This window comes from Plenodomus lingam (genome assembly GCF_022343315.1).
Source record: "Plenodomus lingam strain CAN1 chromosome Unknown contig_13, whole genome shotgun sequence".
NCBI lineage: Eukaryota > Fungi > Ascomycota > Dothideomycetes > Pleosporales > Leptosphaeriaceae > Plenodomus > Plenodomus lingam.
Genome location: NW_027093931.1, coordinates 711,257 through 731,277, shown reverse-complemented (window position 1 = coordinate 731,277; position 20,021 = coordinate 711,257). Strand labels below are relative to the sequence as shown.

The 20,021-nt window shown below is 51.5% G+C and overlaps 13 protein-coding genes across 13 annotated transcripts; 6 read left to right on the top strand and 7 right to left on the bottom strand.

The window, feature by feature from the left end:
- Positions 1-275: 275 nt before the first annotated feature.
- On the top strand, positions 276-698 carry IAQ61_001827 (uncharacterized protein; the record flags this gene model as incomplete). Its single annotated transcript, XM_066095275.1, has 1 exon — positions 276-698. One exon carries the CDS (start codon positions 276-278, stop codon positions 696-698), a length of 423 nt encoding a protein of 140 aa, XP_065954759.1.
- Positions 699-717: 19 nt separating this feature from the next.
- On the bottom strand, positions 718-2,577 carry IAQ61_001826 (uncharacterized protein; the record flags this gene model as incomplete). Its single annotated transcript, XM_003833647.1, has 3 exons — positions 718-2,130; positions 2,295-2,417; positions 2,557-2,577. The coding sequence occupies 3 exons, from the start codon at positions 2,575-2,577 to the stop codon at positions 718-720; spliced, it is 1,557 nt and encodes a 518-aa protein (XP_003833695.1).
- A 610-nt stretch (positions 2,578-3,187) lies between these two features.
- IAQ61_001825 (uncharacterized protein) lies at positions 3,188-4,579 on the bottom strand. The gene is made up of 3 exons (XM_003833646.2): positions 4,285-4,579; positions 4,071-4,199; positions 3,188-3,999 (listed from the first exon to the last, which is right to left on the bottom strand). Exons 1-3 carry the CDS (start codon positions 4,485-4,487, stop codon positions 3,783-3,785), a joined length of 549 nt encoding a protein of 182 aa, XP_003833694.1. The 5' UTR covers positions 4,488-4,579; the 3' UTR covers positions 3,188-3,782.
- Positions 4,580-5,021: 442 nt separating this feature from the next.
- IAQ61_001824 (uncharacterized protein) lies at positions 5,022-6,425 on the top strand (the record flags this gene model as incomplete). Its single annotated transcript, XM_066095274.1, has 4 exons — positions 5,022-5,058; positions 5,137-5,169; positions 5,325-6,085; positions 6,135-6,425. The coding sequence occupies 4 exons, from the start codon at positions 5,022-5,024 to the stop codon at positions 6,423-6,425; spliced, it is 1,122 nt and encodes a 373-aa protein (XP_065954758.1).
- Positions 6,426-6,965: 540 nt separating this feature from the next.
- Positions 6,966-8,112, top strand: IAQ61_001823 (uncharacterized protein; the record flags this gene model as incomplete). Its single annotated transcript, XM_066095273.1, has 6 exons — positions 6,966-7,041; positions 7,095-7,109; positions 7,191-7,240; positions 7,300-7,319; positions 7,372-7,923; positions 7,983-8,112. The coding sequence occupies 6 exons, from the start codon at positions 6,966-6,968 to the stop codon at positions 8,110-8,112; spliced, it is 843 nt and encodes a 280-aa protein (XP_065954757.1).
- A 449-nt stretch (positions 8,113-8,561) lies between these two features.
- IAQ61_001822 (uncharacterized protein) lies at positions 8,562-11,263 on the bottom strand (the record flags this gene model as incomplete). Its single annotated transcript, XM_066095272.1, has 3 exons — positions 10,975-11,263; positions 8,897-10,894; positions 8,562-8,777 (listed from the first exon to the last, which is right to left on the bottom strand). Exons 1-3 carry the CDS (start codon positions 11,260-11,262, stop codon positions 8,562-8,564), a joined length of 2,502 nt encoding a protein of 833 aa, XP_065954756.1. The 5' UTR covers position 11,263.
- Positions 11,264-11,438: 175 nt separating this feature from the next.
- On the top strand, positions 11,439-12,482 carry IAQ61_001821 (uncharacterized protein; the record flags this gene model as incomplete). Its single annotated transcript, XM_003833642.1, has 1 exon — positions 11,439-12,482. One exon carries the CDS (start codon positions 11,439-11,441, stop codon positions 12,480-12,482), a length of 1,044 nt encoding a protein of 347 aa, XP_003833690.1.
- Positions 12,483-12,744: 262 nt separating this feature from the next.
- RPL38 (60S ribosomal protein eL38) lies at positions 12,745-13,203 on the bottom strand (the record flags this gene model as incomplete). The annotated part of the gene is made up of 3 exons (XM_003833641.1): positions 12,745-12,803; positions 12,860-12,988; positions 13,140-13,203. 3 exons carry the CDS (start codon positions 13,201-13,203, stop codon positions 12,745-12,747), a joined length of 252 nt encoding a protein of 83 aa, XP_003833689.1.
- A 315-nt stretch (positions 13,204-13,518) lies between these two features.
- IAQ61_001819 (uncharacterized protein) lies at positions 13,519-14,052 on the top strand (the record flags this gene model as incomplete). Its single annotated transcript, XM_003833640.1, has 4 exons — positions 13,519-13,554; positions 13,626-13,719; positions 13,790-13,836; positions 13,954-14,052. 4 exons carry the CDS (start codon positions 13,519-13,521, stop codon positions 14,050-14,052), a joined length of 276 nt encoding a protein of 91 aa, XP_003833688.1.
- Positions 14,053-14,562: 510 nt separating this feature from the next.
- IAQ61_001818 (uncharacterized protein) lies at positions 14,563-15,774 on the bottom strand (the record flags this gene model as incomplete). The annotated part of the gene is made up of 2 exons (XM_003833639.2): positions 14,563-15,453; positions 15,586-15,774. The coding sequence occupies 2 exons, from the start codon at positions 15,772-15,774 to the stop codon at positions 14,563-14,565; spliced, it is 1,080 nt and encodes a 359-aa protein (XP_003833687.2).
- Positions 15,775-15,811: 37 nt separating this feature from the next.
- IAQ61_001817 (uncharacterized protein) lies at positions 15,812-16,563 on the bottom strand (the record flags this gene model as incomplete). The annotated part of the gene is made up of 2 exons (XM_066095271.1): positions 15,812-16,237; positions 16,384-16,563. The coding sequence occupies 2 exons, from the start codon at positions 16,561-16,563 to the stop codon at positions 15,812-15,814; spliced, it is 606 nt and encodes a 201-aa protein (XP_065954755.1).
- Positions 16,564-17,234: 671 nt separating this feature from the next.
- On the top strand, positions 17,235-18,635 carry IDH1 (isocitrate dehydrogenase (NAD(+)) idh1; the record flags this gene model as incomplete). The annotated part of the gene is made up of 5 exons (XM_003833638.1): positions 17,235-17,267; positions 17,351-17,411; positions 17,465-17,539; positions 17,599-18,502; positions 18,554-18,635. 5 exons carry the CDS (start codon positions 17,235-17,237, stop codon positions 18,633-18,635), a joined length of 1,155 nt encoding a protein of 384 aa, XP_003833686.1.
- Positions 18,636-18,870: 235 nt separating this feature from the next.
- On the bottom strand, positions 18,871-19,988 carry IAQ61_001815 (uncharacterized protein). Its single transcript, XM_003833637.2, has 2 exons — positions 19,804-19,988; positions 18,871-19,742 (listed from the first exon to the last, which is right to left on the bottom strand). Exons 1-2 carry the CDS (start codon positions 19,824-19,826, stop codon positions 18,923-18,925), a joined length of 843 nt encoding a protein of 280 aa, XP_003833685.1. The 5' UTR covers positions 19,827-19,988; the 3' UTR covers positions 18,871-18,922.
- Between the last annotated feature and the right edge of the window lie 33 nt (positions 19,989-20,021).

Sequence of the window (20,021 nt, the reverse complement as noted above, 5' to 3'; positions counted from 1 at the left end):
AGCGAGCTTCACTTTTCTCCTCCAACATGCGGCTCTGCGCCATTTCCTGCGCTCATTCAAACTGGTCAGAACTTGCATCAAGCCTGCGACGGAGGTGCCCGACAGGAGGCCCTTGACGGCAGAGGCAACATCCGGAATCCGCTCGAGGTTGCAAAGTAGGTTTGCTAGTTTGACTAGCCATCATCATTGCGTTCAGTACACATCATCTCGCATAAAAAGTCTTCCATCTAGCTCACAGTCGAGCACAGATTGTAGTCATGCCATTATCCATATTCATGCCCAACGCCAAAGGACGGGAACGGGTCCAGTCCAGCCCCGGAGCATCAAGGGTAGCCAATCTGGCCACGAGACACCAGACGCGAACCGTAGACCAACAATGGACGTTGCAGTTATATATGCTGACAGCAAGACATGACCACAAAAGAGATACATTGGTGCAGAATCGACACAAGCATATACAGCGAAACATAGACCCCAAGCCAACCCGAAAGAACATGGACATCAAGCCGGGTATCAACCATAAGAGGAAAGATGTGAAACAAGCGGGAAGTGGCTGCAACGACCACAAAGGAAAAAAGCTACGAGATGTGTTCATACCAGCATACCAACAGCTATACTTTGTCGTGTATCATCCCTCTCATGCAATTCTCGACTTGGAGACGGATCGGAACAGGACCAGCCTCGCATGCGGAGGATGATGTCCCCATCCTCGTCTAGTCAGGACGTTTCTTGCGGAGCATAGAAGAGGACAATCTCGCCCCTCTCATTCTTCCTCAGGCGCAGATCCTTCCAAAGCTCCTTCTCCTCATCCATCTTCGAGGGCACCCGCTCACGATGATCACTGCGCTCACGGTGATATCTCTTCAAGGCCTTGTTGATGCTTATCCCGCGCTCCGAGTCAGGTCCTTTGGTGATGAAGGACATGAACAAGCCAGCTCGGCTGTCAGCATCGGGCACGATAGATGCAAGGTCGCCGTTGGGGCGAACCATGAGTTGACCATCAACATTGGGTGCAGGCGAGTCGGATCCAGAAGGGCGATACTCGATGGCTTTGACAGCCTCTCGGTCCGGTGGCGGCGAGACAGAGGAAGAGTATTGTCGACGGCGCTGTCGACGCGACTCTTTCGTAGACTCTTCGCGCTTCTTCTTGGGCCTAATCTTTACCAGAGCTGTGCCGTTCTTGCGCTCGATGCGCTCACGGTTGCGCTCACGACCCCTTTCCTTCTTCTCCTTCTTCTCGCCCGACTCACGCGCCTTCGTTTCGGTCTTGCGTTGCTTTGGTTGCTGTACCTCCCAATCCTTTTGTGCGCGTAAAAGAGCTTTTGAGTCGCCTTGTTTCGCACGTTTGATGGGGCTCAGGGGTGAATTGGCGAACTCGCCAGAGTCATCTGGTGAGGGCGGGAACTCTGGGCGAGCAAGCAGTCGGTTCAGTCCACCAGTGAGGCCAGTGTGGAAACTGGGAGGTGCATCCGACATCGTAGTGTCCCCTTGCTCGCGAGCGCGAACAAGCGACAAGTCTAGTTCGGTGGGTGAACTCTTGCGCTTCCGCTTGCGATCAGTCTTCTTGCTGGTGGTCTCCACATCTGTGTCGCGTGACCTGGTTCTCATGTGCTTCGACTTGGGAGCAGGAGTCGTGTACGAGTCGTAGCGTTCGTTTGACGGACGGAGAGGCTCGCTGCCGTACGCAAAGCCTTGGTTCTCATCTTGGACCTGGTAGGCCATGGCGTCGGTGGCAGATGGCGCATGATCCTGCTTACCTGCCGCTGGTTGGCTGTACGCAGGTGGCTCACTGTCCTCAAGCATGCGCGATTCATCCATAGGCCTGTATGTTCGCGGGGCAGCGGGAGTCTCTGAACCTTCGAAGAAATCAAAGACATTCGGGGCTTGAAGGCTTGCTTGCTCGTGATAGCCTAGCGAGTAGGGCGCGGGAGGAGGGGTGGGACAGCGAGGAGGGGCATCCACGACAGCTAACGTATTATCTGCGTTGGGGGCATCTTCGACATGGGCGTTGTGGGCAGTGAGAGCCTGGGAATTGTTGCGGGAAGCGTCATCGTTCTTTTGCTGTTGACCCTTGGGCTTCTTCTCCTTGTAAAGCTTGCCCTGGTACTTTTGATCTTCCGTGATACAAGCCTACAAGCGAACGGTGTTAGTGCCATGAGGAGGAGGTACGAAAATTTTCGACGCGCGACTCTTGCGCGAACAGCGACATGCTGGACTATGGTCAAGCCACCATGGAGGAAGGTGTAGCAGCGGTTGCGGTAAGAGAAAAGTGAGAGACAATGAGGGGCGCCTACCGTATGGGCCCTGTAGCTGGTGCCAGGGAAGTGAACCATGCAGTCGAGGCAGGTGTATGAAGCGCCATGGCATTGATTGCGATGCGGGTCTAGTTTCTTTTTGGTGAGGACATCTCCACAGTTCTATAGTGTTCGCAGTCAGTATTCAGAGGGAGTTGAGGAACAAGAAGGGGGCCGGTTCCCGCCTGGCGAGCTGCAGGGTGCGGTATTGGGCATTGGGCGTTTTGGGCATGTGGTGGGTGGGGGGGTGTAAACAGCATACCTCACAAGAAAAGGATACCATGGCTAGGTTGGTGCTGGCCAAAGCAAGTTGCTTCTCTTCTCACAGTCGGAAGCAGTGAATATGCAGAATGGCGGTGTGTGCTGGCGAATGTCAAGGGAAGAGGAGGGAAGTCGGTGAGGGGGAGCAGCGAGTGAAGGGCCTTAATGGCATCGATACATGTTTCACTTTGTGAGGGATGCGTTTTCACTTTTCACTGTTGTTAGGGGCTAACTCGGAAAATGCGCCCGCCCTGACAGCAACAGAGCGCCAAGTGGAGGAACCGCGCCGGCTGTACGATCTAAACCAAGCAACATCTATGCCTACATCTACCTAGCAACCTGACATCACCGTGCAGTCTGCAATGCCTGACAACCTATTGTGTGTATCCACGCGCGTTCACGGCTCGCGGCTCGCAGTTTTGGCGACATTCTAAAATAGTCACACGACTACGACTTGGGGCCCATCACGCCTTGCAGCCCCCGCCAGCCACGCGCCGGGGAAAGAGAGGTCAGGGGCGACGAACTGGTGGTGCTCCTCTCTCAATGGATGCATGCATGTGGGTGGGTAGGGTAGTGTAGAGTATAGAGTATGTAGTAAAGTGGTCCTGGGTGCGCTTTGTCGCATGCCCAGTCGGCCACAGTAGTAGTGTATGCCTTTGCACGCGCATAACAACATGGCAGCATTTGTTTTCTACTGTCTGGTCGGCTAGACCTCTACTGATACGAGTGCGCATGGCATGTCGCAAGTAAACAGTCTCCGTCATGCCAAACCCATCATCGTCCCAACAGCAACGGCCTGTCTCGCCCGCCGCCATGCAGGTGTCGCGATCAGCAGGCCCATCCGCACAAGTCAAGTCAGACTAGTCACTACTCTACCTAGAATCGCCCAAGTCTCGCTGCTTTGTCGTCTGGTGCGGCTTGCGGCGAGGTACAAAGTCGCAAAGCGGAAACTGTACCGGCTGAAGCCAAAATAACCTATCCTTTGTACCTAGCACACAGCTGCTTCGCATGCCATTTTGTCCAGCTTTGCACAGTTCACCGCGCCACACAACGGAACATCGAGCAAAGGACGCAACAGCCCCTCCATGTTTCGTGTCTTGATACACAACAGTGATAGAGACACACGGCGTCAAGTGAGACCATCCTATCTATCTTGATCTGCACCTGCGAGGGAGCATCTCTGCACCTCGTCATGTCGCTTTGGCGTAAGCGCCATCTACCCCAGGTTCATGCAGCTGGACTCTGAGCCGATGCTTCCGGTTCGTCCTCGCCGCAGCCACAATCGTATGCATCCCCAATGTTCTTGCAGTCGAATTCAGGCTTTTTCAACCTTTTGTTTACAATGTTGTGTACATAGCAACCCCACATGGCGGCTGCCGTTCGCGACGATACTTGAGGAGGGTATTTGGCAAGGACTTGTCCAAAGTGTTCGGCGCAGTCCCCACTAAGGAAGTGGTCAGCTCGCGCATGACTCCAGATCTACAAGTGCATAGCACCGCATGGGCTGAGACATACCAAGGATACAGTCGCTGGAACAGGTATACGTATGACCGTAGCGCTTCCTGCTCCTCTTCTGTGGGCTTTTCAGGAAAGCGACCAAATGTCGTGTGTAGGACTTTCCATGCGGCGCGACCCAGCTCTGCCCTGCCAGAAAGTCAGCTGTTTGTCCACATGCTATGCTGTCGTCGTGTCCAGGCCAGGGTTCGACTAGGATGTTTCGTGGACATACTTGGCCGTCGCGTTGCCTAACTTTGGCGCAATAGCGTGTCCCTTGAGCAGGGCCGGGTTTGGAGGATCTCGAGACTTCCAGAGCGTCGCTTTTGATGCTAGGTGTCCTGAAGTCTCTCTATACGGGCCGAGGCAGAGGAACGAGAAGAGGGCGAGCACGAAAACGGCGATAAGGGGAACCTTGAAAGTGGTGATGCGAATCATATTTGAATAGGCTACAAGTGTAAAGGAGAAGAGGATATCAGCGCCGAGGCAATACTTCCATAGTTCTGTCGTGTTGGTGGTCCAAGGTCTGGTACTCAGCACAGACTTTGGAGGCGCGAGATGCCTCAGGTCATGCCAAGCCTCAATCGCTCGTGTGAGAGATTGTCCAATGTCACCTCATGTTTGGCCCACTGCGGGTAAAGCTGTCGTCTGCAGGGACAAAGCTGAACTCAGCTGAGAGAAAACCATGGTCGCAGTCCGCTCACGCCGCATATACTAGATACAAGTGAGAGACGGAGAGTAGAGTGAACAGGAAATGTTTGTCTTTCGCCTAATATTTCGTGACGGTTGCGGGAGGATATCGGCGGGGAGACGTCACCGATATCGCTCTCGGAGCTGAGCTCCACAGCACGGCGTTAAGCTTTTAAAACTTAAGGCTTTGCCATTGAATCAGCGACGCACAAAAGATAGATCGTACCTCAACAACACCTAACAACACCTGCGTGCGCTACTTCAAGAAAAGCCATCACAATCATGGCAGACTTTCCACCCCCACCAGTCAACACAATTGGTATGTCAACTTGTCTACCCGAATTGCTCATTCATTCGGAAACCTCGGAAACGCTTCCGCTAACCAACCTTTCTACAGACTGGAATAACATGGGATTCAAGATTCGAGAAGGTAGGTTAGATATTGTTGCTGTTTTCACCTTGAGTAGAAGAGGTGGGACGTGTATACCCGCCGAGAAACAAGGGGAAAGGGAAAAGAGAGTATAAAGCGTCTGATGGCATAATCAGGCACAATACGAAGTCTGAGCTCAGTCTGACGCTTCACAGTGGCTGGCCATGTAGAATCACACTATTCGAAGGAAACAGGGGAGTGGTCGGCCCCCACGTTCGTAGAGGATCCTTTCCTGCGGATTCACGGCATGGCTCCAGGCCTGAACTACGGTATGCAGTGCTACGAGGGGTTGAAAGCATTCCGTGCGCCAGACAACACAATCAACATCTTCCGGCCACAGAAGAACGCTGAGCGGATGCAGCACTCGGCCTCATTCATTTCGATCCCAGAAGTACCTATAGATCACTTCCTCGCTTGCTGTAGTCTGGCTGTAGGTATGAATGCGGCGTATGTGCCCCCTCATGAAACAGGTGGAGCCATGTACGTTCGCCCCCTGCTCTTTGGTAGTTCCGCGCAGTTGGGCTTGAATCCGCCCCAGGAGTACACTTTCGTGGTGTATTGCATCCCTACCGGCGTTTACCACGGCACAGCACCAGTGGATGCACTCATCCTTGAAGATTTTGACCGTGCCGCGCCCGAAGGCACCGGCTCAGCAAAGGTCGGCGGCAACTACGCACCTGTCCTGAGACACAGCGAGAAGGCCTACAAAGCTGGATACGGTATCACATTACATCTCGACAGCAAGACTAGGAGTGTCGTCGATGAATTCTCCACTTCAGCCTTCATTGGTGTGAAGAAGGACGGCGAAAAGATCAAGCTGGTTGCATCCAGCAGCAAGAATATCATCAAGAGTGTCACGGGAGACAGTGTACTTCAGATTGCGGAGTCCTTTGGCTGGGAAACCGAGTCCCGAGAGGTACGGTCCTCCACTTAAGCGCTACGAACGGCGTCCTGACAACCCACAGATTGCCTACGATGAGCTCAAATCCTTCGACGAGGTTCTGGCTGCTGGAACAGCGGCTGCCCTTGTCCCTATAAAGTCAATTCATTTGGAATCCAAGGGTGACAAATTCCATTACCCCGCCGCGGCGAAAGATCCGGGCCCTGTATGCGCGAAGCTTCTCACAACGCTCAAGGGAATTCAGCAAGGTAAGATTGAGGACAAGAAGAATTGGTTGTTCAAGGTCGAGAAGCCAGAGCAATTCGGCAAGACACAAGGGAATGGCGATGCTAAAACAGTCGGGCAACTGCCATGAGTGGTTTTGTTGTCGTGTTGCATTGATCCAGTTATACAGATAGAAAGGTCATTAGACGCTACTTGCGCAGCAGGGGGTTATTGTTTTTTTTTCTAAAAAAAAAATTACATACTGTAAACATGTAGCACCCCAAATTTCCATCCGATAAGTAATGAGCCAACAAAGAACTGTCCATGAAGGTCGCCGGTTCGTCTTTGATCGACATGATTATGGATTGGTACATACTATAACAACACCACACTTCGCTCATCGTACCAACCAATCGGGTAAAGCGTGGACCGACGTCATCCCTGCTCCCCACAGACAGCCCACTCCGAGTCTCGGTTTGGGAACGCGTCGCACCGTCGACGAGACCAGGCACTCTCGATTCTCGGTTCTCCACCGTCTGCCCTGCATATCCTGTTTCTGCTTCTTCTCCACTCTTTCCCTTTTCCCGTTTCCCGTTTTCTGATTGCCATCGGCTTGCACAGTAGCTCGAGCGTAACAGTGTGCGCGATTTCACCGCACACCCTCCCAGATCGACTACTGTCCTGCTACGATATGGGCTTTTCCAGACTGGTAGAGAAAGGCAGGAGACATCTAGGTGATCCTCCTCCAGATGAGGCCTATCTATCTTGTGAGTGCTGGACAGTGCACGGCATATGACTCGAGGACTGACAGTTGTGCAAGATCATGATGTGAGGGGTGTGTATGCCTCGCCCAAACCCTTTGACTTGCGCTCGTACCGCGCACATAAGCAATGAATGCAAAGCTAAGACTATATAGTCATGAGAGCAGACGTCGATAGTATCAAGGACGACTGGCTTACAGACAATGTGCGCATTAGAACAGTCTTAAATGCTACAAGGGCAATCGTGGCTGACCACACTCATAGGCAATCGCATTCTGGCAAGAGTCAGTTTGACGATTTCTTGCAGAAAGATTGTAGACTGAAAACTCTTGTCAGATTCCTCGAGCGCGAAGAGCTCACCGCTTTTCCCAAAGCCTCTATCGTCCTCCTCCGCCCTTCCATGTCCTACATGCTTATGCAGACTGCCAACCCTCTCACGCTCAAAGAGGTCCTTCCAAGTTTCGCTACCACCACACACGTCTTCCTACCCATAAATGACAACATGGACGTCACACAGGCAGAAGGAGGATCGCATTGGTCGCTACTCCTCGTATCCATCATCGACGGTGTATCGTTTCACTATGACTCCATGTCGCAATCAAATGCACGGGAAGCCCGGAACACAACGATGAAAATGGAGCAGCTGCTTGGAAAGAGATTGAGGTTTATACCTATGGACGACAGTCCGCAGCAAGAGAATGGGAGCGACTGTGGCGTTTTCGTGTGTGTGCTTATGAGACATCTGTTGCTGAAGAGACTTTTGCGGGCAGACGCTAGCAAGAAGGTCAGCATGAGTATGAGGGATGCCTATATCAATGCAAAAGACGGGCGAAAGACTATGCTCAAGATTATCGAGGAAAGGAAGAAAGAAGGCGAGAGGCGGCGATCGTAAGTTCCAAATCCCCGGTGCGACGTAAATCGACGGGGTGGCTCATCAAGTCCTGTAGTCGCAGTCATTCACCCTGGCGTCCAAAGTCTGCCCAATCCAAGAGCCCACCGCGCATCGGTGCCGAGCAGCCAGAAAATGCCCAGGGTGTTCGCCAAAGTATGGACAGCCGCACCAGCAACCTGCGATAAAGCAGATTTACATGAACGACCCCTAGCTACCCAAAGAGATCTGCTTCCTTCACCGTACTTCCCAGCTCATGAGCATTGGAGCAATAGATCAAATTCCAACACAGCCTTTAAAAAACCAACCTTGGCAAAGATGAAGCGGGCAATGCATCGCCTCGGCAACCGAGGCTAAAACTTCATGATTAGATGAGATACGAGTTTACGCACTCTATGTAAATAACGACATCAAGCAAGAAGACCGAATGGAGCTACAATATAGATCAAAAGGCTATACAAACTGAACATGGCTCCCGTCCCAAATATTATGCATCTAATCCCCCCAACAAGGCAAGCTTTTGCTACATACAAGCAGAAGCCCAGCGCACATAGCCCTACAACGCCTGAGATGCTATATTAAAAGAATATGATGTAGTTCAAGAGCAATACATTCCTAGCTCGGCTCGGCCCTCCATCTAATGCGGCGGTGTAGCCCCAGTCGAAGCCGCAGCTGCAGTCTGAATAAGATTCCCCTTTGCATCCCTAGGTAACCTCTCCCACCCCGTCTTAAACCTCTTCCTGCTCGCATCGAATCTCGGGAACGGATGGGCCTCGGTATTCAGCACGATCTGGTCAAGCGGCAGGACATCGTCCGGACCGAAGAGGAGGTACATGTATTTGAGTGTTTCGGCCTGTGTCATGACGCATTAGTACCCGTCGAAGCTTGGACAGAGAAAGCAGGGGAATCGCAGGGAAAAAAAGTCCAGGATGTGTAAGGTAAAGGGGAAAGTAAGAAGAAAAAAGCACGTACCAGCCAAAAACTCTCCATGTTGTCGCGCTGCGGCGGCGGAATGGTACGTACATCACCAATGGAAGTGAACCCCCCACCCCCTTCGACCATGGTATAGTTGACAAACGACTGAAACATATCCCACCCCCACTCACGATACACATCGTCCCCAGTGATGCGCCACATATACAGCAGCGACTCGACCGTCTCCGGGCGCTGCAAGTTATGCGCATCAGCAGGCTTGATTACAAAATCCGACTTCCAGCCCTCGCCGTCGGGGACCTGGGTATCAAGATCGGAGGTAGAGGCCCGGATCTCGGTGCGGTACATTTTGGGCGGGTCGTCGAGTTCAAAGTGGGCGATTTCAGGGGCGAGGCCGGTGGCGGTGACTTTGTACATGCCCATGCAGGTCTTTGCGAGTTCGCGCGCGAGTTGCATGTCTTCTTCCTGCTGTTTACCCCAGTCGGGCTGTTTCTTGGCTTGGGCGAGGGTTGCGCCGCCGGTGGCGGCGAGGGCGATGGTGCCGGGGAGGAAGCAGACTAGGTGGTCCATTTTGGGGTGGAGACGGCCTTCTATCCCGTCCGGACGTTCTGCGAGGACGGTGAAGTGGCTGTGTTTCGTGTAGGCGAGGAGATGCTTCTTTGCGCCGTTGAGGGATTCTTTCCACATGTCCAGATACACGGGCTCTTGTTTGGATGTCTGTAGGTACTGCTTGATGAGGTACTCGTAGTAGCTGTCGCCACGACTGCCCCAGCGGATCTCAGAGCCGCGGAAGGTGCCCGTATTGGCGTAAATGAAGATGGGAAGGAGTCCGTCTTTGGCGCCGTTGTTGTCCACTACTTGCATTACCTTTTCTGCTTTTTCCCAGTAATGTGCTTCGCCAGTCAGGTAGGCGAGGTACTTCAGTTCGAGCTGAAGAGTGGTAGCTTCGGCGGTTGACGAGGCCCCGCCGTCGGCGTGCGAGGCTTGGCCTTTACCATCTTTGAGGATGACACTGGCCCAAGGGACGCCGGAGGGGGACTCAAAGGCTCCGAGGATGCGATCTGCTAGATCGGTGGCCTTTTCAAGGAACAAGTCTTCTTCGTTGGCTTTCTCGGGCTTGAGTCCTGGGAGTGTGTCCTGGAGATAGTGTGCTGACAAGAGACCACCGAGCATTCGTATTGTTGTTTCAAAGGTGTTTACATCTTGGTTTTTTTCGTAGTCCAGATTTGTCGATATCCACTCGCGCGCGTGGTTGAGTTCCTTGGTGAGGTTCATGATCATCAAGGTATCCAGGGCATCGACAATGATCCAGCCCATTCCGTTTGGTTGTGCCATGTATCGACCGCTCTTCGAAACAGGGTGGTACTCGTCATAGCCCCAACCATGCTCCTCATATGCATTCCAGCTCAGCAGGAAAGCATCTTTGACGGCCTGTCTCCTCTTCTCCCAGTTCACTTTGCCCTTCTTCACTCCTATCTGGCCTCCTACAACCGCCCCCCAATTGGTCTTGCCGTCTTGGTATTCGCCCTCTAGGCTTGCACTTGAACCTCCTGACCACCCAAACCAGTATAATAGTCCGAGGAGTACCAATGCGATCATTCCCATCCCTCCCTTGCTCTTTACGAAGCTCCTGCGCCCCCTTGCCCCGCCTCCATATCCATAGCCATTGGGTTTGTCCTTGTACATTGGTAGGCCTTTCTCTTTCCCCGTGACTTTATTCCAGACATTATCTTCAAAGCGACGCTGCGCACTCTCAAAGTTCGGTACGTTGCGCGGGACGGCGAAGGACATGTCGGAGTCCTGGATCGCCTGTTTTGTAGCCTCGACTGCTTTGACCGAGGACTCAAGGGCTCTAGAGGCGGTGTGAGAGGCAGCGTTTTGGATGAGAGAGAATGCGGATGGTGATGTTTTTCCGCGGATGTTGAACGGGTCGCGTGTTGAGTTCATTGGACGACTCTGGACGGCCCTGGAAAGCCTTGGGCGTGTGCGACTCCAAGATTCTGGATTTTGAGGCTGATTGGGTTTAATTTTGCGCCTCTAAAAGCTTCCTGGCAAAAGACATCGTCCGTCCAACTTATCCATCATTTGGAAATGGTGATTGCCAGCGTTCTTCTTACCCATACGCCAGGTGTTCGTTCCTCTCCCTTTGCTGATGGCTTGGCGAAACAGGGGTCCAGCCTGTCCCTGTCAGCCACGCGGAGGACACGGGAGTGCTCCACTTTACCTGGCCAGCGCCTCTTCACGCAACCTACCCACCAGTCTTCAACTCTTGGCTTGTGGTGAACACACGCATTGTCACGAACGGCTTGAGATGGCTGGTCTTTTTCAGTTAATCTCAACGAAAATGGCAGACAATTAAGCGGGACGTTCCGATGAACACGGGCTGTCGATGGATCACCAAGCATCCTGTTGCACTTTGTCATTACGGCGTTGTGTCGTCACTAACATAATATGCCCATATAACATAACGTTCAACTTCGAGACGTGAACTTACAACTCTTTCAAGTTCTGACCATATTCGTTCTGTGTTCTCAAAACGTCTCCGTTTAGTGAACAAATCCCACCACACATCCAACTCGTCATGACCATGAAGCGCATCCAAATAACCCCAAACACCTCTGTCCCTCCCACAAAGCTCAACATACCCGTTCCTGACTCCCTCCCCTCTGCCAAAGAAACCAAAATCCACCCCAGCAACGCCCAATCATCCGACACCAACGCCTCGCTCTTCTTCGTCGGAACCGCAACCACCATCCTAGAATGGGAGGGCTTGCGTATCCTAACAGACCCCAACTTCCTTCACGCTGGTGACCATGTCCACCTAGGGCCAGGCGTGAGTTCAACAAGACGAACAGATCCTGCAATCGACTTGGAGGAACTACCAAGGATCGACGTTATTTTACTGTCACACTACCATGAAGACCACTTTGATAAGGAGGTGGAGGAGAAATTGACAAAGAATATTCCAATTGTCACGACGCCTCATGCGAAGGAGTGCTTGACGAACAAGGGGGATGAATCATTCACTAGTGTTCATGCTCTTGATTTCTGGGAGAGTCTGATTCTGGACGTGGCATCAGCTAGCAAGACATATGGCAGTAGTTTAAAGCCTAGTATCAAAGTCACAGGTATGCCAGGAAAGCATGTTCCAGACGGTGCACTGGCTGTTGCAAATGATGTGCTCGGCGCGGTACCACCAACCAATGGGTGGATGATTGAGCTGGGTTACTCGAACTCGTCTTCGCCGGACAGCTTCGAGAACGGTTACCGGATCTACATCTCGGGAGATACGTTGATGGTCGACGAACTGAAAGAGATACCAGAGCGCTACAAGGACCGTAACATCGATCTAATGTTGATCCATCTCGGTGGAACGACGATCCCGGGCCCCAAGTTACCTTTACTCATGGTTACCATGGACGCGAAGCAAGGCGTGCAGATGATGCAACTCATCAATCCTGATCTCACAATTCCAATCCACTACGACGATTACGATGTCTTTCTGAGTCCGCTGGAAGATTTCAAGAAAGCAGTACGTGAAGCAGGCCTGGACGAAAAGGTCGTATACCTAGATCGCAAAGATCAATTCAAGTTCAACGTGCAACAAGGCCGGAGAATTCAATAAACGCTAGTCTCTATGTCCCAATTCAGTTATAAGTCATCAGAACAGTGCCCCATTATGCATCGTAAAGGCTTGTGGTGTTTGAAATGGTGTTTGACATTTTTTCATTCCTGGTGGTAACCCATTATGAGAGGGGTTCCGCAATGCCATCGAACAAAGGTTATCCGTTATGACGCCGTCCGCCAATACCATCGGCTTCATACGCATCGTGCGTTGGGTTCTTCTTGCCATTCATGCTCCAAGCTCCTCAATCATCATGATCCGTTTAAACGGCAGCGTGCCTTCCCTTGGGGTTCTTCTTGCCAACATCGGAGATGGCAAGACCTAAAAGCGGTATTAGAACATGCGCAAGATGCGGAAAACATGGAAAGCGTGCATACCCGGAGGCAGGCTCTGCTTGAGCTTCTCAGCCTTGTCGGTGTCCTTAAGAACGAGGGTGTATACGTTCTTCGAGCATCGGACCTTGAACTTGATGTTGTTGACCTTCTTGTTCTTCTTTATGCGGGCAGCTAGAAAACGGTCAGTCCAGCTCGATCCAGATGTATCATGGCCATTCCGTCGCAATCGCTCGTGGCCACACATCGCCTCGTGCGCCTCCCATCTCTAAATCCATTCCCTCCTCTTATGATTGCGACGGCATGAAGGTCCAGGAAAACGTACAGCTGGCATCCTTGCGCCTGCAGATCTCGATGAACTGCTTGATATCGGAGACTTCGGAAGGCATCTTGACGGCTGTGTGTTTGACGAGTCGTTACGGAATTAGCAGGATCGTGAAGTTCGTAATAATTTGGACCAGGCGTTGTGGAGTGGAACGCTCGCTAAGCACGGGCCGCGAAGGGGCTGCAGAAGCGTTGCCGCATAGGGATGGTGCGGGTGACAGTGTCTGTGTGTCTGTGTGGCGCGAGTCTGGGTGTCGTTGCAACCTCAAGGGTTGTTGCCTTGATGGTCTTGAATTTGGAAGACTGAACACAGTTTCTTCTTCCTATATTGAATCCTAAGCTCTTCATTTCTAAAATACTTCCCCAGATATTCCTTGAACATGCCTACCCCTCTCGATCGTGCTACGGCTCAACGTGTAAGTATCCGGTAGTTGCACAACGACGCAAAGTTAACCCGCATTTTACAAATATACTCATGACTTCATAGGGTCCTTTCTTCGCATTTGCTGCCATCGTTGCTGGTGTCGCAGCATGGAGCATTTGGGGCCAGGACATTTTTCCCAGCTCAGACCCTACTGGAGGTACGTCACCATCTCGTCCTGATTCTTTCCCGGCATTTTCCTATACAATCTGGCTGATTTAGACACACAGACCCAGAGACATGGACCCACGAGCAGTGTGTTACTTGGCTCAAACATGTAAGTAAAAACACTCATCGTAGTCTCTCTATTCTGCCCATGGGAAGGCTGCAATTAGAAGGCGGTTGATGGCTGGCTATCCAAGGTCAGGTTCTAATATTCTGACAATGACATCAGAGGAGCCTACATCCCTCACCTCTTGCTACAACGGCTGAGCTTTTGGAACGCGTCAAGGCAAACATGAGAGTAGTCAGCGAGAGGACACCCGGACAATAGATCCCCATCGTGCAGAACATGACGATCGATTTGGCAATAATTTTGATACCCATTCTACCCATCCTTTTGAATAGCTCAAATGGTGCACTTCAAGCAAGTTGACGCGGTCGGAACCATACTCACGGAGAATGAATGACGGAGTTGCAGTGCCAATAATTTTTTTCGATCATCCTATGATCACTAGTGCACCATAAGTAGCCTCGCTCATGGAAACAATGTCATCCACAAAGTCCATCCAAGGGAAACAGGTCGCCGCAAGTCCTTGCTTCAATCCGTCACGCCAGGCATCCTAACTGTCTTTGCCGTATCCTGAAACGCCCTGAGGTCTGAGGTGACTGACTACGAGACATTTCTGCAGTAATACCTGAAGTGCCACATTCATATCAAGATCGCACGACCATGATCCCGTCGATCTGCCAAAGCCGATCCAAAATTTGTATTCACTTGAACTCATCCAAGTACTAACCTCCCGAGCATCCAACATGGCCCAACATCATCGCCAGCAATCTCTTATTTGCCACTTTCAGCCTGCTTGAACTCCTTCAACATCTCCAAACTAGCAGCAAAATGATCGTGTTCTTCTGTGAAAGCCAATTCCTCGTCCATCATATCCGCATTTAGACGCTCCAGCTCTTCCGCCATGCGTTTCTTGTACGGTTCCATTTGCATATCGATTATTCTCTGCTTCTCAGCCATTTCCGCGCGTTTCTTACGCAGGCTTTGGAGCTTTTTGCGTTGCTCAGTCATCTGGCGTTCGATGGACAGGGGCTTCGGGCTGGCAGAGCCACCTGGCGTTCCGACCTGTGTAACTTTGGGGTGCTCGGTGCGGAAATCTGTGCGCTTGGATTCGACTGTGCAAGGGGTATATATGGGAGCGGGGCGCTTGGCCGGAATGATGGGCGTTGAAAGCGCGTACATCGCCTTCTGCATGGTCGTGATGGTGTCTATAGCACCAAGTGTAGGGTTAATATTAGGTTGTTTAGTCGACTTGGAGAATGGCTGCAAATTTGATTTGATAGTATCCTGGATGGAAGTCTCGATCATAACTGTAGTGTCGTTCATGGGCCTCACAGTAGATGTCCGCAGATTGGTTTCCTTTGACTTGCACAAAGCATCATTAGTCTTCAGATTGGGCATAGCCACCATGACCGTGTCGCTGCCAGTGCTTTGGCTTTGACTTGAGATTTTGGTGAACTCTGTCGTTGTTTGGTCTAGACCGGACAAGTCGGCATTGCGAGCCGGTGGTTTGGTTAATTGAGGGCCATTGACTCTGTCGCCATCGGCAGCGACCACGGATATGACGCTATACCCATCCTCGTTCTTCTCTAGCTCTTTGCTAATGTTTTGGTCTTGCAAGGCTACAGTGTCTATGCCAAATGCAAGTTCCGTGTTCGATCTTAGCTTCAACGGTCGTTCAATAGCGGTTATTGGAGACTTTTATGTTGAACTTAGCATAAGTGGCGTAATGTAGTATGTATCAAATTGCATGATCAAAGCATACAGAACGCGGAATGAAAGACGAAGTTCTCTTACCTCAATAGTTGACCCTTTGTGAAAGCTTTTGATCGGAGTGAGAGGTGCCTCAGAAGGCGTAGGGGAGGAGCATAGTGTCAATGTGTCCCAATCATCTTTAGGAGCCTTGCCACCAGGAACAAGGGGAGGCACGGGATCAAGCACAAGGTTGCGACACTCAGATTCCTTTCTCCTTGGGTCGAAGTTCATCTGAAAACCATGCTTGGTGATTGCATCTTTAACATGATTAGTAGGAGTGATGCGGATCTGAGGAAAGCGTACTTAGACAGCGATAATGGAATCGGAAGATTGCCCAGGCCTCATTCCCTGGGCGAACTGAGTCCATCTTGCGTTGCTCACGCAATGCTTTCTGTCCGTCCAAAACCACCGTATCTTGTTCGAACGCCATTTGGAAACTTGGGGCAATCTGGTTGTATAACACACTCGTTTCGGTGGTATCTGCAAATCGAGTGTCCGCAATGTAATACATGTTCATATTCTTGACCCTGTGAGTGACACCAAGCTGTCGAGTGATGTAAAGACGTAGTTCCATTGTTCCAATGGTCTCCGTCTCTTGCCATTGCGACAATTTGTAATTTGCGAGGGGTGCGACGATCATCTTTGCATCAACTGTACCGCTTTGAGCCTTATGCAGAAAAGTTGCGGCGTCGAGCTTTTTGTTCTTCTGACAATGGACCGTCTTAGCAGCCGATGAAGTAGTTTTGCGACATACTCCGTCCACTAGAGTGTCGTAGGCGATTGCTAGGGTCTACAGATGATAATTCAGCGTGATAAATGCCAAAGCAGGTGCATGTTTACAGTGCCTGAGAACTTCCCACCGATCCTGATCACTTGTCCTTTTTCGAGAGGAACGTAACAGCAAATGGCGTTGTCTGCTGGATCGACATATTCTCCATATTCACCAACTGGTTCCATTTTGCCCTCTACATAGATGTGCACGTATGCGGTTCGATCCGTTGCTTTCTCAGCAACCTTCATGGTGGAAACAGACTTTGGTAGTCAATGATAGAATCTGAAGTGGAAGTTGCAGGCTACGAAATTGTGTTGGAACAAATCTGTAATCTAGTAGGCGTCGGCGAGGTCAAGCATAAGTAATGGCAATTATAAGGTGAAGGCGCAGTGAAGGTTAGGGTAAGTGAAGGTGAGCCACTTGGGCCTTTCGAACCAACTTTCATGACAGCACAAAATAGTGCACCTATCGTCGTTTCTACGTCTCATGGCACAAAAGAGGCAGAATTGATAGTTAAATTACCTGTTCTATGTAAGAATTGGATATGTCATCGCAGGAAGTTGAGTGTATGCATTTCATGCTCCAGTCTCCTCCCTTTGTCACGATCACATGCCGATCAATCATCAACTAGCAACATGGCAGCACCGTTGTAGCGTGACGCCAGGCTGCGCAGCCTACAAAAACGGTCCCAAGATAGTAAAAGATGTAGAAGATGTGTAGATAGTGCCCATAACAAGATCAAAGGCAGAGTCTGTTCGATATAGATGATGTTGAAGAGACAGTAAGAAGGCCGCGGCAAGAAGGCGGGCGTCATTCGCTTGGCAAGGATGCATTTTCGGCGTTTACCTAGGTAGAGCCTGAGCTCGTTCTTCCACCTCAAAACCCTCACCACCAGCCCGCACGCCCGCCGCGACCCACCATGTTGTCGAGGAGCTCTCAAAGAACGGCGCAGGTACGGTCACTCGATTATATCCCCAATTGGCGTGGCGATTGTATGCGCAGTGAGGAGGGGTTAATGCTAATGCGCCGACACAGACGCTTCTGCGGGGCGCTCAGCCAGCATCGCGATATGGCCGCCCGTCGATGGCTGCACGAAGTACGAAAGCGCACATAGCTCGCATGATGACGTAGGAGTTGACTTGTTTGCAGCAATGGCCACAGTCAACAAGGACATCTTCAAGCCCACCAAGTTCGGCGGCAAATACACCGTTACCCTCATTCCTGGTAGGCTGCGAAATCCGCCCATAGACACGCTCAGGACAGCCTATTGAACATTTTTGCAGGTGACGGTATCGGTGCGGAAGTCTCCGAGTCGGTCAAGGAGATCTTCAAGGCAGACAACGTGCCCGTGGAGTGGGAGCAGGTCAATGTATCCGGTGTCGACTCGGGCAACGTCAACTCCGAAGAGCTCCTCCGCGAGTCGATTGCCTCGCTGAAGCGCAACAAGCTTGGTCTCAAGGGTATCTTACACACGCCCGTTGAGCGCTCTGGACATCGCTCTTTCAACGTTGCCCTCCGCCAAGAACTCGACATCTACGCTTCCATTGTCCTCCTCAAGAACATCCCGGGATACGAGACGCGCCACAAGAATGTCGACTTCTGCATCATCCGTGAGAACACTGAGGGCGAGTACTCTGGTCTCGAACACCAGTCGGTTAGCGGCGTTGTTGAGTCGCTCAAAATTATCACCCGTGAGAAGTCGGAGCGAATTGCCAAGTTCGCTTTCGCTTTCGCCCTCGCCAACAATCGCCAAAAGGTTACCTGCATCCACAAGGCCAACATTATGAAGCTTGCCGATGGTCTCTTCCGCAACACCTTCAAGAAGGTTGCCGAGGACTACCCATCCCTCGATGTTGAGGACATGATTGTCGACAACGCCTCTATGCAGTGTGTATCCAGACCACAGCAGTTCGACGTCATGGTCATGCCCAACTTGTACGGAGGTATCCTCTCCAACATTGGTGCTGGCCTTGTTGGTGGTCCCGGTATCGTTCCTGGATGCAACATGGGTCGCAACGTCGCCGTCTTTGAGCCTGGATGCCGTCACGTCGGTCTCGACATCAAGGGCAAGGACCAGGCCAACCCGACTGCACTGATCCTGTCTGCTGCTATGATGCTGCGACACATTGGGCTTGACGACCACGCCAACCGCATTTCGCAGTCCGTCTACAAGGTTATTGCTGATGGGTGAGTTGAAGAAGATCCAGACATTGCGATATGCAACTAACGAGTTTCTAGTGTTCGCACTCGTGATATGGGAGGCAACACCACCACCAACGAGTTCACTCGTGCAGTTCTGAACCAAATGGAGAAGGCATAGAGGAGTATCGTCGTATTCAATCTGCTAAGCTCTCATATAGTGCGATATTGCCGCATTGCTCCGGTTCCGTTGGCAAGGCTTCGGTTTGCGCAGTAATATGGACATGGGATTTTCTTGATGAATGGCGGCTTTGCACCTGTACACTAAGATGGCCACATGTGAATAGAGCTGTACGTGTAGGTGGTATATAGCATGTTGCATGATCGAATCGATATTCTTATACCCTCTCGAACCAAGCCTGAACAGAACGCCTCGCTATGCATAATATCATGATGTCGTGGGTATATCTAAAATTGTATCCTCCTCTTGCGACCGGTGTACTTTGACGAAGCCTTGACTACTTTGCCCTGCTTCTCCATCTGCTCTTTCTTCTTCAAGATCCACGCCTTGCTCCCCTTCTTCTCCTCTCCCCGCTTCATACCTTTTGCCTTTCTCCGTGCATCCATGACATCCACGCCATCCATGCCTCGCACAACACCCGTGATATCTCCATCCAGGGCCCCGCCACCCACGGTGAGCACCAGGTACGTCTTCGCATTCTTTGTGCCCATGTCATCCTCCAGGAGACCCGCGCCAAACCCCGCCTTGATCGCTGCCTGCGACACCATCTTCTTCTGCTCATCATTCTTTGGGTAAAACTGACACACTGCCCTGCCACCTCTCTTCAAACTTGCATACAATTGATTAAAGAACCTCGACAACCGCCCAGCAGGTGACTCTTCGCTCGTCTCTGCATTACACAACCACTGTACCGCACTAATACTAATTGCCGCATCAAACGTACCCGGGCGAAACGGTACACCCTGTCCTGCATCGGCGAGCAGCAAGTCCCCCTCCACCTCTTTCTCCAGCGCCACGCCCAGCATGCTGGCAGATATGTCAAAGCCAACCCAAATGTGGGGACCGCCTGGTGTGCCTTGGGATGCATCATTTGAGAGGATTTCGCCTGAGAGCCCCGAGCCGCAGCCGACGTCGAGGATGAGGGAGGGCCCGGTGAGAGAGAGTAGGGAGAGGGCCCGGTGGGTCATGTCGGATTGGATTTTCTGGATACGAGAGGAGGTCGTATATTTTCGGGACTCGGAGTCATTATAGAAGAGGTCGGGTGGTCTGGGGTTATAGTGTTATTAGTATTAGGTGGGCGAGCAATGAGGGTGGTGGAAGTGCGCACAGTATGTCTTCGGGGCGCGACATGATGGCGGTTCACTCGTAGTGTGATTTATGTGACAAATTGGGACGAGGTATAATATGTCAATGGTGCGACTATGATCATCAGAATGTTGTGTCGAATAGTTGCAGGAAACGTGAATTTTTGTATCGGCGAACGAATATCAAATCAAGAGCCAAGACTTGAACCGATGCGACAACTTTTTTGGTGTTCAACCCACC

Bases quoted from the DNA above. Each gene is read 5' to 3' on its own strand.
- IAQ61_001825 (XM_003833646.2), bottom strand. From the start codon at position 4,487: ATGATTCGCATCACCACTTTCAAGGTTCCCCTTATCGCCGTTTTCGTG. The intron at 4,200-4,284 runs GTATGTCCACGA...ACTTTCTGGCAG, and splicing joins TTAGGCAACGCGACGGCCAA to GGCAGAGCTGGGTCGCGCCG. The intron at 4,000-4,070 runs GTATGTCTCAGC...CCACTTCCTTAG, and splicing joins TTCCAGCGACTGTATCCTTG to TGGGGACTGCGCCGAACACT.
- IAQ61_001815 (XM_003833637.2), bottom strand. From the start codon at position 19,826: ATGTCGCGCCCCGAAGACATACT. The intron at 19,743-19,803 runs GTGCGCACTTCC...CTATAACCCCAG, and splicing joins TCGCGCCCCGAAGACATACT to ACCACCCGACCTCTTCTATA.